Genomic DNA, 16,611 nt, shown 5'->3' with positions numbered 1-16,611 from the left:
GGTGGGTCATGCTTTTAGTAGTTAGGTATTTATTTTAATGTGTAGTGGAAAAAATAACCAGCTCATCCAACCTATGACCTCAGGAATATTATTAATCAGGATAAGACATAAGTTAATTTGGAAAAATTGTTGGCTAACTATATTGAGTACCTCCGTAAAGTATGATAGAAATGGTAAAATGGCTCTTGAGTGTCAGTGAGGTTTAGAAAATACTGGTCAGAGGCACCTGGCTGGCTTAGTTGTGGGACCATGAGATCCTCGATCTCAAGGTCCTGAGTTTGAGCCCCATGGTGGGATTAGGGATTATTTAAAAAAGAAAGAAAGAAAATACTGGCCTAAGGAAATTGCAAAAGTTGACACGCTTTATAAACAAACAAGTAGGAGGCCTGACTTCTAGGATTTTGGTTTCATTTCAAGCATTTCCTGCTCAAGTTGCCAGTATTCCTACTACAGGATCAAACAATGAGAAAGCAGTAGAATATGCTTCATTTTTTGGAGTCAGACGGAATTGGAGATTCAATACCATCTTTTTCATTGAATTCGCTCTGCAAACTTGGGCAGTTTATTAGGTTTGGGCTTATTTGTGTGGGGTGTTCATGTTAAAGGCTTATTCATCCATGGGGGCATTACTTTTCAGGGATCGCTGTGTGGTTTAGGTGGGCTGATGCATAAAGCCCCCTGCAGGTAGTCGACATACACTGCTGACTCCTTTCTGCATGTACAGGTCCCTCCGTGGGTTAGATGTAAAGAGGTAGCACCCCAGTTGCCCTTCTCTTTTCCTCTGGGCTATGCATGGCCGTTGCACATTTTGGGGCCTCTCATGGTTCCTTCTTTTTTTCTTAAGTAGGCTCTATGCTCAGCGTGGGGCTTGAACTCACAACCCCAGCTCAAGAGTTGCATGCTCTACCTACTGAGCCAGCCAGGCACCCCTCATGGTCCCTCCTTATGAAGACTCTTGGTGGGGGCAGAGAGGAAGCTGCCTGCTCCCTGGGAAACTATAGACAGTTCCGGTTGAAAGAAGGTTTCTCTCTGCCCTTCCCAGTTGATATCTCAGAGAAACACATGCCTCTCTCTCTCTCTCTTTTTTTTTTTTAGATTTTTCTCAATTTCTTTACTTATTTATTTATTTGACAGACAGAGATGACAAGTAGTCAGAGAGGCAGGCAGAGAGAGGCAGAGAAGCAGGCTTCCCGCTGAGCAGAGATCCTGATGTGGGGCTTGATTCCAGGACCCTGGGATCATGACCTGAACCGAAGGCAGAGGCTTTAACCCACTGAGCCACCCAGGTGCCCCCACATGCCTCTCTTGTAGAAAAAGTGGTTAGGGTTCTAACTGGCTTGGAGAAGCCTGTTTAATTCAGAGTGTTGCAGACTTACCGTTGCAACTTTTTTCTGCTTTCAAGCTTTGTTTGGAATGTTGTGAAATACTAAGTGGTTTTTTAAAATATATATATTTGTTTGTTTGGAGGGGAGGGGCAGAGGGAGAGAATCTCAAGTCGACTCCCCACTAAACAGAGGGCCCAGTGCAGGGCTTGATCCTGTGACTGTGCGATCATGACCTGAGCAGAAATCAAGAGTTGGAAGCTTCACTGACTGACCCAGGCGCTCCTACCAAGTGTTGAATGAAGGCATCTTGGCTCTTGTACAGATAATTGTACTTTGTGCCACTTTTGTGCATTGGATTTCTTGCCAAACTTTTTTTCTTCTTTTCTCTTAGATTCTGAAATACATGGAGTGCTTCACTGGACTTGATATTGTGGCCATGCATACAATGCTGATAAACAAACCTCCAGATTCTGGTAAAGGGCTCTTATTTGTTTTGGAGAAGCCCTCCCCCCCCAAATGCAAAAAAAGAGGAAAAGAGAGAGTTTAGGGTGTTCTAACTCTAGCTGTGTTTGTAATTGCTAAATTTGGATAACTAAATATATATGTCCTTTTATTTGTCTTAAAATAGCATACATCATAACAATAGTGAGGTAGAAGAGCGATTTCAGATGTTAACTCTAGGGTTATTGTTGGATTTCTGGAAGACTGACTGGCTTGCTGCTCAAAAGTTTGGTTTAATAAATATGACTGTTCATATACTATAGGCTCCTATTACTATAATTATCATCCCTAAGCTTTGTTAACTATTCTTACCAATGATGGTGTGAATTCTGTTTTCCTGATTGAAGATATTATTATCAAAATTAAAGCTTTCTTACAAATCACATACATCACTTGACTTAAAATGTCTTGTGCTTGCTAAAATGTAGCTCCTAAGATCTCACTCCCAGAGAAACTGATTTGGAAGCTAAAACCCAGGAATCTGCACTAAAAAAAAATTTTTTTTAAGTGAGTAGGCTACATGCCCAGCGTGGAGCCCAACCCGGGACTTGAACTCATAACCCTGAGATCAAGACCTGAGCTGAAATCAAGAGATGCTTAACTGACTGAGCTACCCAGGCACCCCCAAGAATCTGCATTTTTTAAGCCAACCACAGCTCTTGGTCCACGCTGAGAAATTCTACTCTACTAGCAGTAATAAATTGATCCTTCAGAATTCTTTATGGTTTTCCACTTTTTCTGGAGAGAGAAAGAGGCCAGGAGAGCTTTATGTGACTAGCCTGTTTTGTAGCACCATGAAAGCTCTCCTACACTGGATGTCTTGCTTAGAGACGTCGGGGTTGGGTGTAGGGGAACAGTACCAAGTTCAGAGTGCAAAACAGGGAACCACGTAAATGTGGTTCTGTGATCTCTGATTCTACATAGTGACTGTTCACCAAGTGCTCTTAGTTCTGTGCAGAACTTCTTGGAAGCCTTTTATTAATTTAGTTACTCGATAGTGTTTGTATCAGCCACTTAGAGGGCTAGCAGGGAACTTCAAATTTGGTTAATCTCTTAAGTTGACCAAATTTTTCTTTGAGTGTTAGGCTCTGTGCCCAAACCAGAGTTACAATGGAGTAAAGCACAATAGAGATCATAACATGTTATGAGTTGCCAGAGAATGGTGTGAATCCCTGGCTGTCAGAAACCCACAAAAAGGTTGAAGGATCTGGAGTCACCCTGTCGATTTGATATTGCAATTTGGTGCTTACCTCTCCAGGCTGATTGTCTGTAGTGTGGTTTCACTTCTTTGGGTTTTGGAGGGATAGTCACTGATCTGGTTTTCAGGCAGAGGAGATGAATTCTGAGGTTCAAGTGTGGTTTAACAGCAGGTTCTGTTTCAGGCAAGAAGACATCCAGCCACCCCTTACACCAGGATCTGCACTATTTCCCCATCAAGCCCAGCAATAACATAGTTGGTGCTTGGACAGCCATGGAGCACATCGACCGGAACAATGGCTGCCTGTGTGTGCTCCCGGGCAGTCACAAAGGTGACCTGAAGCTACATGCTTATCCCAAGTGGGAGGAATAAATCCCTTCCTTCCTTCCTTTTCTTTTTCCTTCCTTCCTTCCTTCCTTCTGTCCCTTCCTTCCTCCCTCCTTTTCTTCTTTAGGATTTTATTTATTTATTTGAGTCAAACACAGAGAGAGACAGGGATAAAGGGAGACAACTCGTGATATTTGCTCGTGATACTTGTATGAGGTGGCGTGGGCCAAGAGAGGCAGAAGGGGAGGATCATGGACATGTAGACTCTGGTGAGCACTAGTTCAACATGCAGCTTGATTTTGTGACCCTGAGATCATAACCTGATCCCAAAATCCAGAGTCTGATACCTGACTCCCTGAGCCACCAAGGTGCCCTAGAAGATAAATCTTAACCAGAATATTTATTGTTTTGATTTTATTTTTATTTATTTATTTTTAAAGATTTTATTTCTTTATTTGACAGAGAGAGAGAGGTCACAATTAGGCAGACAAGCAAGCAGAGAGAGAGGGGGGAGCAGGCTCCCCACTGAAAAGAGAGCCCAATGCAGGGCTTGATCCCTGGACCTGGAGACCATGACCTGAGCCAAAGGCAGAGGCTTAAACCACTGATCCACCTGGGCGCCCTATTGTTTTAATTTTAGATCAGATTCCATACAGAATTTTAACAATGAGATGGAATTTCCTTACTTAGCAAACATTGTTTTAGGTAGTGCAACCAGGATCAGGGAAAATTCAAAGATGTCAGGTAGAATAATCATTTTACTTTCAATAAGTTTTGGAAAGCTGACCAGTGTGGGGAACTCTGGTACGCACTGTATAGGATCTAAAATCATCAAGCTTCATTGCACAGCTCAGATTAAACACCCACAACACCAGATGCATGTATCAGCTGCTAAGTAATTCTTACCCACTGATCATTAGATCTCAGAATAAAGAGAAGGGAGGAATCATCTCCTTCCTGCTAGAGAGACCAGCGAAGGCTCTGGGGAAGGATGAGTAGTATTCCATTGCCTGCCTGTTGCATGGCTTATTGGTTGAACTATTGAATGGTTTTGAGCCCACGAATGGTAAGATCAAATTGGCTCTTCAAGAATGATAATCTTAAGATCTAGAGCAGGAGATACTGAAGGTGTGGAGTCCAGAGGCAGAGAAACCAGAGAGGAGACTATGAGAGTTGTAGGCCGTAGACAATAAAGTCTGAAAACCGCAGAAGAGCACGTGTTGTTCAGGTGGGAGGAATGGATGTGGGTTTTTTGTAGGAAGTAAAGAATATGGATTTCAGGACTTGCCTCAATTAGTTAGAATTCTTACACTGAGGATTAGTGCCAAGTGAAAATCTTTGAGTCTGGATTCTGATACAAAATCTGAAATTGTGAGATTCATCAACTGTTGAGGTTTATGGAAAAACTGAGTTGAGGTGTAGGGATAGTTTGTTGCAGGCAACAGAAGTGGGCTGTGGCTGACTTAAGCCAAAGAGTGTGTCTTGGAGGGTCGCAGGCACATGCTGAGTCCATGGAAAGGCTGGCTGGCTCTGGTAAGCAGGAAAGTGGGAGTGTGTCAGTGGGAAGTCAGGATGGGGCACTTGGTGGGGGCAGTTGAACCTTGACCATGACCAATGCCTTTGATCGATCCTCTGTTCAGATACAAAGTGATGACAGTGGGAGGTGAGATTGACTTAGCGTAGGTTACGTATCCACCTAGCCAGGAGAGAAGTACACTGGATGAAAGGCCCAAGACAGTCCAGCAGGAAAGAATCCTTCCCCCAGAAGAATGTGGGACGGTCTTATGAAGGGGACTGGGATACTGTGCTCCCCCCATATCCATTACTTAAAGCAATAGCTAACATTGGAAGTAGTTCTAAAAAAGCACAGTGTTCTAATTTACTATTCTTTCTTTACTCTGGTTGTGACATGAGTGCTTTCTGAGCTGAGGAGACTTGAACATTTTCTCTCTTCTGGCTTGACAGAACAGTTTGCTTCCCAGAGGTACTCCTGAATAATAGAAGAATGATTTAGGCAAAGTTACGGGGGAGAAGGATATCATGTTGGGAAATTGTGATTACAGATTCATGCTGGAAAGGGGCTCTCCCATGTTAACTGCAAAATGCAAAGTTGGTCTAGATCTTCATTTATAATTCAGTAATGAAGGATAAGTGGAAATTTCATATTCTTCATTTGGGCCCCCAGATCCATGATTTTTGCAACCCGATGTCTGAGAAGTTTTTGTATATTTACAGTTGCTCTTAAGAATCTTTTTATGTCTTTCTCTTGGCAGAACTTAGGAAACCTTTGCTTTTCCTGGTGAGTCATGGACAAAATTCTTAATCATTGGGTTCCTCAAATATAGTCTTGGTTCTCTTATGTGATCTAGGGAGGAGTTAACATAATGTTCTACGGGATTCAGGACTATGATGAAAACTGCCCCCGAGTGCATCTTGTGATGGAGAAGGGAGACACTGTTTTCTTTCATCCTTTGCTCATCCATGGATCTGGTTGGAACAGAACTCAAGGATACCGGAAGGTATGCATTCACATCACTGTACTTTCCAAAGATGAATCCATCAGAAACAAAAATCTCAAGATATGTGAAATGATGAGATTTGTGACATTGAACTAAACTGGCGTTTAGTCTGGTTTATTTACCAGGAAATCTATTTGCTACCTCCTGCTTTTTGGCTCCTATCAGTAAGAAGCCAGGTGACCTCAGGATGCTAATCCTGCTGATAATGAGTTATGAACATTCATAGAATTGCTTCAGAAGAAGAACATACTTGGGAGCCCATAGCCTGTGATTTGGAGGCAGAAACAATGGCTGGCACATAAAAATCATAAAATCCGGAATGTATATAGCTCATAGTAACCACATAAGAGGAAGGTTTATAAGAGCTTTGTTATTTGGAAAATCATTCTCAATTCTAAGCAAACGTTCTGAATTGGCTGCCGAGACCTCAGATTTCACAGGCAGCCATATTTTTCATCCCTGAGTCCCAGAATTTGTTTTTAGCTTCAGAATGTTTTAAACACCTAATGATTTAAAACTGACAAAATTTCTCATAGTCCCGGATTTCTCACTTCTCAAAAATCCAACAGATCACACAGTACTTGGACGTCCATTCCCCATATAACATGGCTCTCCATACTAAATATTGGGGATAGTGGGGGGCTGAGTGAAACCTTCCAGTTTTTCACACTAACTACCACTGTCTCCCTGAGGTCAAGGGTTAGTTTCCAGGTTTCATCTTCTATTCATTCATATTTGTATAAGGTTGACAGGGCCGTGATCAAGGTGAGGCAAGAAGACACTCTTCTGGATCAAAATTTAATAGGGGCGGGGGAAAGGTGTAAAAAAAAAAAAAAAAGAAAAGAAAAACCCAACCCCTCAGCATTCAAGTTCAATGAAATTTTAGGGCAGTACTTAGAAAATCAAAACTAATTGAAAAAATATCCATGATGTAAGGTGGTATCTCTGAATCCTCCAGAACCTTACACCAGTTAGAATGGCAATAGTCGACAAGGCAAGAAACAACAAATGTTGAAGAAGTTGTGGAGAAAGGGGAACACTCTTACACTGCTGGTGGGAATGCAGATGAGTGCAACCTCTTTGGAAAACAGTGTGGAGGTTCCCCAAGAAACTAAAATTAGAGCTACCCTATGACTCAGCAATTGCACTACTGCGTATTTACCCCAAAGATACAGATGCAGTGAAAAGAAGGGCCACATGCACCCTTCATAGCAGTTCATAGCAGCAATGACCACAATTGCCAAAATGTGGAAAGAGCCAAGATGGCCTCCAACAGACGAATGGAAAAAGATGTGGTCCATATACACAATGGAATATTACTCAGCCATCAGGAAGGATGAATACCCACCATTTGCATCAACATGGATGGGACTGGAGGAGATTATGTGGAGTGAAATAAGTCAAACAGAGAAAGTCAATTATCATATGGTTTCACTTATTTATGGAACATAAGGGATAGCATGGAGACATTAGGAGAAGGAAGGGAAAAATGAAGGGAGAGAAATCAGAGAGGGAGATGAACCATGAGAGACTAGGGACTCCAGAAAACAAACTGAAGGTTTTAAAAGGGCAAGGGGTGCGGTGGGGGGGACGGGTGAGCCTGGTAATGGGTATTAAGGAGGGCACAGATTGCCTGGAGCACTGGGTGTTATATGCAAACAATGAATCATGGAACAGTACATCAAAAACTAATTATGTACTCTATGGTGACTAACATAATAATAAAAAAAAAGAAAGAAAAGAAAAAATATCCATGACAGGCACAATGCCAGGGTTGTAAATAAAGGCTAGATTGGACTCTCCACCAGCATGGCCCTCAGAAGTGTGCAAGCAGCGGGTATAGCGACAGAAAACATAAATAATATGAATGTTCCTGAGTTTCACTAATTTGGGCCTTTTTTAAAAAAAAGATTTTATTTATTTATAACAGAGAGAGATAACAAGAGAGGGAACATAAGCAAAGAGGGAGCTGGAGAGGGAGAAGCACGCTCCCCACTGAGCAGGGAGCCCGATATGGGGCTCAATCCCATGACCCTGGGATCACAAACCGAGCTGAAGGCAGACACTTAACCAACTGAGTCGCCCAGGTGCCCCTAATTTGGGCCTTTTATCATGTATCCTTAGCCCCCAAATTCAGCTTGGAATGAAAAATGGAAATTCATGTGTATGTGTGTATATAAAAAAGCAAAGCTGAGACAATAATCTGAGAGTTTACATGAGTCAGAAAGTTATAACACGTGCTACATGAGCAGGATCACAAACTGAGATAGGATAACTACATATTGAAAGATTCCATGTTAAAAAGTTGAGTATGACATGATTATTGTATGAAAATAAAAGTTATATAATGTAAAACAATCAAGTATTATGAAAGCTAATGCCCCAACTTTGCAATTTTTCAATAGTGTTTCCGCTAGTTAAATGTTTGGGAAAGTATGAACCCTTAAAAAAATTCAAAAACACATGTATATGGGTGTGCCCTTTTCCTCTTTGGCCTCAGGTGTCACTCCTCCTTGGCATGGTATGGGGGCTTCTGTGGGAAATGGAGTTTGTGACTCCACTGCATAGAAATTCGATGTCCTGGGCAAAGCAGGCAGTCCCTTCAGTAGGCAGTCACCTCAAGAGAACTAACCTGAAACTAGGAAAGTGAGTTTTAAGTTTAGATTAGCTTGTAAGTTTTTCAAGAATGGGGAGAACTAAGTAACCTCCATCTTACCTTCAGACAGAAAGACGATGGGGATCGTATGTGATGCTATTGGACTCAAAGTGTCCATTTTATTTCAAAGGGGTGGTGTGTATCTTACTGTCCTCTGCAAGGTATTTTTGTGGGTTGTTGTTTGTTTGTTTTCATGATCCGTAGCCATTGAAATGGCAACCCACCACAAACTCAACTGAGTACCTAACTTCCCTGACTAAGAAAATGGTGAAGAACCCTGGAACACATTCCTGTTTAGGACTTGAGGCCATCCACACACTAGAAAAATCACATGTTGAAAAGTTCAAGTCCTCTTACTCATGTCATTATGTTCCCCGCCCTTTTTAAAAACAAGTATCGCAGGGAGCTAAAAACCTCTTGTATTTCTCAGTCAGACTTAAACTGTACCTGGGGAAAAAGAGATACCGAACCCTGAAGAGACTAATACAGGACAGCATGGAACATTCTAGAAATCAAACGCTGAGTGAAATAGCTGATTTCCTAAAAGAAGTCTCCCTGTTTGGTTGCTGGTGTTAATGGAATGGGTTTTTTCCCAGTATTAACCCTGTCACTCTGCCCAGGCAATTTCCTGCCATTTTGCCGGTGCGGACTGCCACTACATTGATGTGAAAGGCACCAGTCAAGAAGTCACTGAGAGGGATATTTCACGGATAGCAAAAAAATTATATGGAATTCCAGATGACACCAGCCTGCAGGTATGTTTTTCTGAGATGACGGGTTAAGACTTTTTTGTCTTCTTTTCTTCAGATGCTTAACAACTCTCATACCTGTTGTAATTTGAAGTATAACGTGCTTTGTTTAGAGCGCCTTGCAGAAGCATTGCTGAGACCCACTAAGAATTATAGTGGAATTTCAGCTTGTACGCGCTTCCCCAGCTGGGGCGTCTGAGCACCTCGTGCTTTTTTATGTCTTTGGCCACCCTGTGGTATGCAGGCTATTCTGTTCCAGGATGGACAGGTGGAAACAGAAAACTGATCTGGAGGAGAGCAAGTGAAGGACAAAGCTACCTTCTGAATGCACAGAAGGAAAGTTAGAGGCTTGGGCTCTCACCCAGAGGCCTCCTTTATTTGTATAGAGCAGAGTATTGATATATCTACAAATCCAAGGAGACTCCCAGAAAGCCATTCCTAAGCAGACTTTGTTTGGGTCAGTTGGCATCTGGAGTTTGAGGGAGCAGACTTCAGAAACCACTGATGCTTATCAGTGGGGGATAGACATTATTTCGTATCCTTTCTACTTAGTACACATCACTTTTAAATTCTTTGCAAGTAGAACATTCAAAGCTGATGATGATGGTCACCAGACAAACTGTAGTCAAAAATAAACATAGTTACTTTGTAAATGAAGTCCATTTTAGCCGCTGAACGAAGAAGCTGATCCTATGTTTTAATTTGCATTAATCATAAATGCATGCATTTCCTATGGGGGTGACCCCCAAGGAGACCGAGTGTCATGATAACTCTGGGCCTTCCAGTACTGTGAAGAGTACCATACACCAGCACTAAGCTACCGTGCCATTAGGAATCATCTTCTGAAACTCCTTTCCAGCTTAAGAATCTGACTTCTGCCTTGCCCCTTCTCCCTTTAGCATCTATGACTCTATCCCACATCTGCAAAGGCTCTCATTTCACACTGTAGATGGTAGAACATCTTGTCCTTCTCCCTTGGTCCAGTACTTAAAATGCATCATATTTTGTCAAGTGGGGCTTCCATGCAACACTCTGATTTTAAAGCAGAAAAAAATGCATATATTATGTTTGTGGTTTGTCAGGTTGTGGTAAGTGATTGCCTTCTGTATTTATTTTATTGATTTGAGAGAGAGAGAGAGAGAGAGATAGTGAGCGAGGGAGCAGGAAGGGTAGCGGGCAAAGGAAGAGGGAGAAGCAGTCTTCTTGCTGAGTGGGGAGCTTACTGAGGGGCTGGATCCCAGAACCTTGAGATCATGACCTGAGCCAAAGACCGATGCTTTTCGGACTGAGCCACCCAAGTGCCCCACCTGTATGTATTTGAAATCATGTTAGTCTTGCAGATATAGTTCCTTAGCTTTACTTAGAATAATGATATTGATTTCTGCTACATAGTTCTTTGTGAGTTATAAGAGCTCTTTCATATCTCTAGTCTTATTTTCTTCACCAAATCCCAGTGCATCAGTCTTTCTCACTTTTTTTTAAAGATCTCTTTATTTATTTGAGCGTGAGAGAGTGCACACAAGCAGGGGGAGAGAGGAGGGAAAGGGAGGGAATCTCCAGCATACTCCTCACTGAGCGAGACCAGCACCTTGAGATCATGACCTGCGTCAGACACTTAACTGACTGAGCCACCCAGGATCCCCTCACTCTGCGCACTTAGTGAGAAAGTGAAAAGTTCAAGAGGTTGGCCCGAGTGATGTAAGTGACAGAGGTACATTTTGGAGTCAGGTCCAATTCCAAAACCGTTTTTTCCACCTGACCTTGCTGTTGGCTCAAAAATAAACAAGAAACAAAAAAGTGTGAATCGTTTTATTAAGAACAAAGGAATATCTAAGTCCTACCCATTTTTTTCCAAGAAATGGAACAAATAATCCTAACATTTATATGGAACCAGAAGAGACCTCGAATAGACAAAGGAATATTGAAAAAGAAATCCAAAGTTAGTGGCATCACAATTCCGGACTTCAAGCTCTATTATAAAGCTGTCATCATCAAGACAGCATGGTATTGGCACAAAAACAGACACATAGATCAATGGAACAGAATAGAGAGCCCAGAAATAGACCCTCAACTCTATGGTCAACTAATTTTTGACAAAGCAGAAACAAATGTCCATGGATAAACGACAGCCTCTTCAATAAATGGTGTTGAGAAAATAGGACAGCCACATGCAGAAAAATGAAATTGGACTATTTCCTTACACCACACATGAAAATAGACTCAAAATGGATGACGGACCTCAGTGTGAGAAAGGAATCCATCAAAATCCTTGAGGAGGACACAGGCGGCAACCTCTTCAACCTCAACTGCAGCAACATCTTCCTAGGAACACCTCCAAAGGCAAGGGAAGCAAAGGCAAAACTGAACTATTGGGATTTCATCAAGATCAAAAGCATTTGCACAGCAAAGGAAACAGTTAACAAAACCAAAAGACAACTGACAGAATGGGAGAAGATATTTGCAAATGACATATCAGAGAAAGGGCTAGTGTCCAAAATCTATAAAGAACTTAGCAAACTCAACACCCAAAGAACAAATAATCCAATCAAGAAGTGGGCAGAAGATATGAACAGACATTTCTGCAAAGAAGACATCCAAATGGTCAACAGACACATGAAAAAGTGCTCCACATCACTTGGCATCAGGGAAATACAAATCAAAACCACAATGAGATATCACCTCACACCAGTCAGAATGGCTAAAATTAACAAGTCGGGAAATGACAGATGCTGGCGAGGATGTGGAGAAGGGGGAACCTTCCTACACTGTTGGTGGGAGTGCAAGCTGGTGCAACCACTCTGAAAAACATCATGGAGGTTCCTGAAAAAATTGAAAATAAAACTACCCTATGACCCAGCAATTGCACTACTGGGTAATTACCCTACAGATACAAACGTAGTGATCCAAAGGGGCACGTGCACCCGAATGTTCATAGCAGCAAGGTCCACAATAGCCAAACTATGGAAAGAATCTAGATGTCCATCAACAGATGAATGGATAAGGAAGATGTGGCATATATATATACACAATGTAATACTATGCAGCCATCAAAAGAAATGAAATCTTGCCATTTGCGACAACGGGGATGGAACTAGAGGGTATTATGCTTAGCGAAATAAGTCAATCAGAGAAAGACAATTATCATATGATCTCCCTGATATGAGGAAGTAGAGATGCAACGTGGGGGGTTTGGTGGGGTAGGAAAAGAAGAAATGAAAGAAGATGGGATCGGGAGGGAGACAAACTATAAGTGACTCTTAATCTCACAAAACAAACAGGGTTGCTGGGGGGAGAAGGAGAGGAAGAGGGTTGTGGGGTTATGGACATTGGGGAGGGTATGTGCTATGGTGAGTGCTGTGAAGTGTGTAAACCTGGCGATTCACAGACCTGTACCCCTGGGGATAAAAATTCATTATATGCTTTATTAAAAAATTTAAAAAATTACAAGAAAAAAAGACAAAGGAAAAAGAAAACCCAAATCATGCCATAACTCATGACATCATTTGCACGTAGGAGCAGATCAGTGTAAATGGGGCAGTGTCTATAGGAACGCAGGACAAGGGGCAGTGTGGACTGTTTTGACCAAACACTGTGCTCAGCCGGTTGAAGACACCTGTGGTCAACAGCAGCGCCAAATAACACAGGCTCACCTTCTGGGGACTTGCTCTCTTAGTCTGGTCAACACTATTCTAGATGTGGGCAAGTACATTATTTGGAGTCTTAGAATATGGTTTATTTACCAGTTGATAGGACTACTGTGCAGAGTTTTTCCATTTAACTGTTGGTAGATACTAGAAATCTACTTCGTCTCATGCTGAACAGATCCCTGTGTTCCACCAACTGACTGTGCTTGGTTTTATTTCCAGGATATGCTTAGATTTCGAGTGCGGCTGGTGAAAGGAAAGAGGATCAACCTATGAGGTAGCCCTCTGCTTGAGCTCTTTGAGAGAAAACGGAATAAATCAAGGTGCCTAGGGAAAATGTTTTCTTAACAAGCTATCCTAGTCTTTTCTATTGCTTGTTCTCCAAATCATGACACGAGGATAAGGTACTTGCTGGTATGTGGTTAGTTCTGCGTGCAGACCTGTTGCTTTCATGGAGGAAGATATGTAACAGTGGCTGATTACTGTTTTCAGGAAAACTGAGGGTTGCAGCTAATAAATGTGTTTCATGTCTAATTTAAGTGTGTTCAATCAGTTTCTTTGATTCAGTTAGCTCTTTGCCCAAGCAGAAAGGTATCCTTTGAAACTCAGGGTATGTGGACTCTTGCATCCCTTTTCTGGAAAACCCACCACCCCCTGACTTCATGGCAAGAGAGACTTCTCAGATCTAGAACACCATCTAACACAGGCACGTGTAATGAAGGGCATTGTGGAGTAGAAAGAAGGGAGATGCTTGTGCTCTGACACAGGATTCCTTGCATGAATTCTCCAACCCAGACAGCCTCCTTAAAAAAAAAAAAAAAAAAAAAAAAAAGACCGGATCTTTCCAAGTTGTTTTTCTCTGTTCCTGAAGAAGGAAGACTAAGGTGGCTTCACCTGCTATTTTTCATTGGGTAAGGCAGCTGAAAACCCTCTGCATTTATGAACAAAACCTAACCTCTTTCAAACTACAGGGACTATTTTAGATAGTTTAGGTTTCTAATGGGCATGAACTGGGAGAATTTATTATATTTTGAAGATTTTTTGTATTTTTTTATTGAGAGAGACCTACACGCGCACACACACACACACACACACACACACACACACACACGCATGAGCAGTGGGGAGGGGCCGAGGGAGAGGCAGACAGTCCGATGAGCAGGGAGCCCGACAAGGGGCTCAATCCCAGGACACTGTGATCAAGACCTGAGTCTAAGGCACAGGCTTAATCCACTGAGCCACCTTGAGGCCTCATGGAGGGGGGTTTTATTTTATTCAGTGCCAGATTTGTACACAATTGGGGGCAGCAAAGAGATATAGTCTTGATTTTCAAAAATAACAAATTGCTAAGGAATAACAAGAGTCCCTTTCTTGTTAATCTGCTAGGCACAGGTTTTCCTAAATCGAGTTTCACTGTTTTTCTCAGTTTCTTTGTAAGGGCAGCCTATTTAAGCTCAGGTCCAGCTAGAAACTGAAGAAGGCGAGACTATCCCTGACAGGGCTCAAGGAAACTGCATTATGGAATAATTGGACATAAAATGTACACGAGGAAAGCCTGTGCAAAGAGCACGTGTGGAGCCCTGTTCCACCAAAAAGCCTTTTCAAACTAATTTCAAATGTAAAATAAATTAGAAAAAATAAACTTCAATAGGAAAACCAGATAGCACAATTTGTTACTTCCCTTATGCACTTTTGAGCGCCTGCCAATGAGTCAATCAGGAAACAATACATCGCCCATTTTATCTGTGTCCCTCTTGTCCATTCATTCATTTCACAAACACCCAACCATCCGTTCCGTGTCATAGGACTAGATGTGGAACCAAGACAGCACCGGGATGACTTAGGATGGATCGTTTTGTCTGTGTGGACCCACCTGGAAAAGGTGGGAGCGAAAGTCAGCAGCAAAATGAAGAGCTGGAAGGGGACTCTCAGGGCATCTGGGCAGAATGAGGAACAGCTGGTTTCACAAAGGGTGTAAATGGGATTTATCCTGGGAGAGTGTTTTATTTGCCTGGAGACTAACCTCAAAGGACTATAGGAGGTACTCAAAGTGCCCATCAAAGCGAATAGAAAGTATCCCCTTCTACCAAAGCGAATAGGAAGGTTCCTCTTCTATTTGTGAACACACAAATAAAGGGATAGATACTTTGTGCTCATGGATGAGAAGAATGAATATTGTTAAAATGTCCACACTACCCAAAGTAATCTACTGATTCAGTGCAATACTTATCAAAATTCCAATGGCATATTTCACAGAGTAGAAGAAATAATTCTCAAATTTGTATGGAATCACAAAAGATCCCCCAAACCACCATAGCAATCTTAAGGATAAAAAGGAAAGGTATCACCCTCCCTGATTTCAAACTACATCACAAAGCTATAGTCAAAGAGTATGTTACTGGTACTAACACAAACACACAGATGAATGGAACAGATTGAGAGCCTAGAAAAGACCCACACATGTATGAACAGTTCGTCTATGATGACAAAAGAACCAAGAACATCGAATGGAAAAAAGGTAGTTTCTTCAACCACTGGTGCTGGGAAAACTGGAGAGCCGCATGCAAAAGAATGAAACTGGAACACTGTCTTACACCACACACAAAAATTAACTCAAAATGAATCAAGACTTGAATGTAAGACCTGCCTGAAACCATAAAATTCCCAGGAGAATACCCAGGCAGTAAACACCTTGATATGTGCTTTACTGACATCTTTGTGGGTATGACTCTAAAGGCAAGGGAAACAAAAGCAAAAGTAAACAAATGGGACTCCATCAAACCAAAAGGCTTCTGCCCATCAAAGAAAACCATCAACCATCAATAAGAAAAGGCACCCTACCGAATGGGAGACAACATTTGCAAACTGTATATCTGATAATGGGTTAATATCCAAAATACATAAGGAACTCATGCAACTCAACAACAAAAAGACAAACAACCTGATTAAAAAATGTGTAGGGAGGGGGAGGAGTCAAGATGGTGGAGAAGTAGCAGCTGAGACTACATCAGGTAGCAGGAGATCTGCTAGATAGCTTATCTAAAGAATGCAAACACCTACAAATCCAACGGGAGATCGATGAGAAGAACAGCAATTCTAGAAACAGAAAATCAACCACTTTCTGAAAGGTAGGACTGGCGGAGACGTGAATCCAAAGCTTCGGGAAGATAGACCGCGGGGGGAGGGGCCGGCTCCCGGCAAGCGGCGGAGCAACGGAGCACTAAATCAGGACTTTTAAAAGTCTGTTCTGATGAGGGACATCGCTCCAGAGGCTAAACCGGGGTGAAGCCCAAGTGGGGTCAGCATGGCCTCAGGTCCCCCAGGGTCACAGAAGGATCGGGGCTGTCTGAGTGTCGCACAGCTCGGAGGTATTAGAACGGGGAAGCCAGCTACAGAGACAGAGCCGAGGAGTGAGCTCTCAGCTTGGGGTTACCTTGAACCGGTCGCAGGCTCGGTGAGCTCGGAGCGCGGCCTGAGGCCAGGGAGACGGGAGTGATTGGGCACTATTCTCTGAGGGCACACTGAGGAGTGGGCCCCGAGCTCTCGTTACCTCTGGGCCAGAGACTGGGAGGCCGCCATTTTCATTCCTGTCCTCTGGAACTCTACAGAAAGCATTCAGGGAACAAAAGCTCCTGAAAGCAAACCCGAGCTGATTACTCAGCCTGGCCCCGGCAAGGGCGGTGCAATTCCAC

The 16,611-nt window shown here is 42.5% G+C and overlaps 1 protein-coding gene across 1 annotated transcript in view; it reads left to right on the top strand.

Annotated features, from left to right (window-relative positions):
- The window catches only part of LOC111155514 (phytanoyl-CoA 2-hydroxylase), a 17,372-nt gene extending 3,925 nt beyond the window's left edge, over positions 1–13,447 (top strand). Inside the window, exons 2-6 of the mRNA XM_022515686.1 lie at positions 1,717–1,798; positions 3,209–3,388; positions 5,719–5,870; positions 9,147–9,281; positions 13,142–13,447. Coding sequence (XP_022371394.1) covers positions 1,717–1,798; positions 3,209–3,388; positions 5,719–5,870; positions 9,147–9,281; positions 13,142–13,195 — 603 coding nt within the window. The 3' untranslated portion in view covers positions 13,196–13,447. The remainder of the gene's footprint in view (positions 1–1,716; positions 1,799–3,208; positions 3,389–5,718; positions 5,871–9,146; positions 9,282–13,141) is intronic.
- The last annotated feature ends 3,164 nt before the right edge of the window (positions 13,448–16,611 follow it).

The sequence above is a fragment of the Enhydra lutris genome, unplaced genomic scaffold (assembly GCF_002288905.1).
Source record: "Enhydra lutris kenyoni isolate GAN:26980312 unplaced genomic scaffold, ASM228890v2 scaffoldscaffold42, whole genome shotgun sequence".
Lineage (NCBI taxonomy): Eukaryota > Metazoa > Chordata > Mammalia > Carnivora > Mustelidae > Enhydra > Enhydra lutris.
Note: the sequence above shows the minus strand (reverse complement) of the source record. Positions and strands in the feature narration are given on the sequence as shown.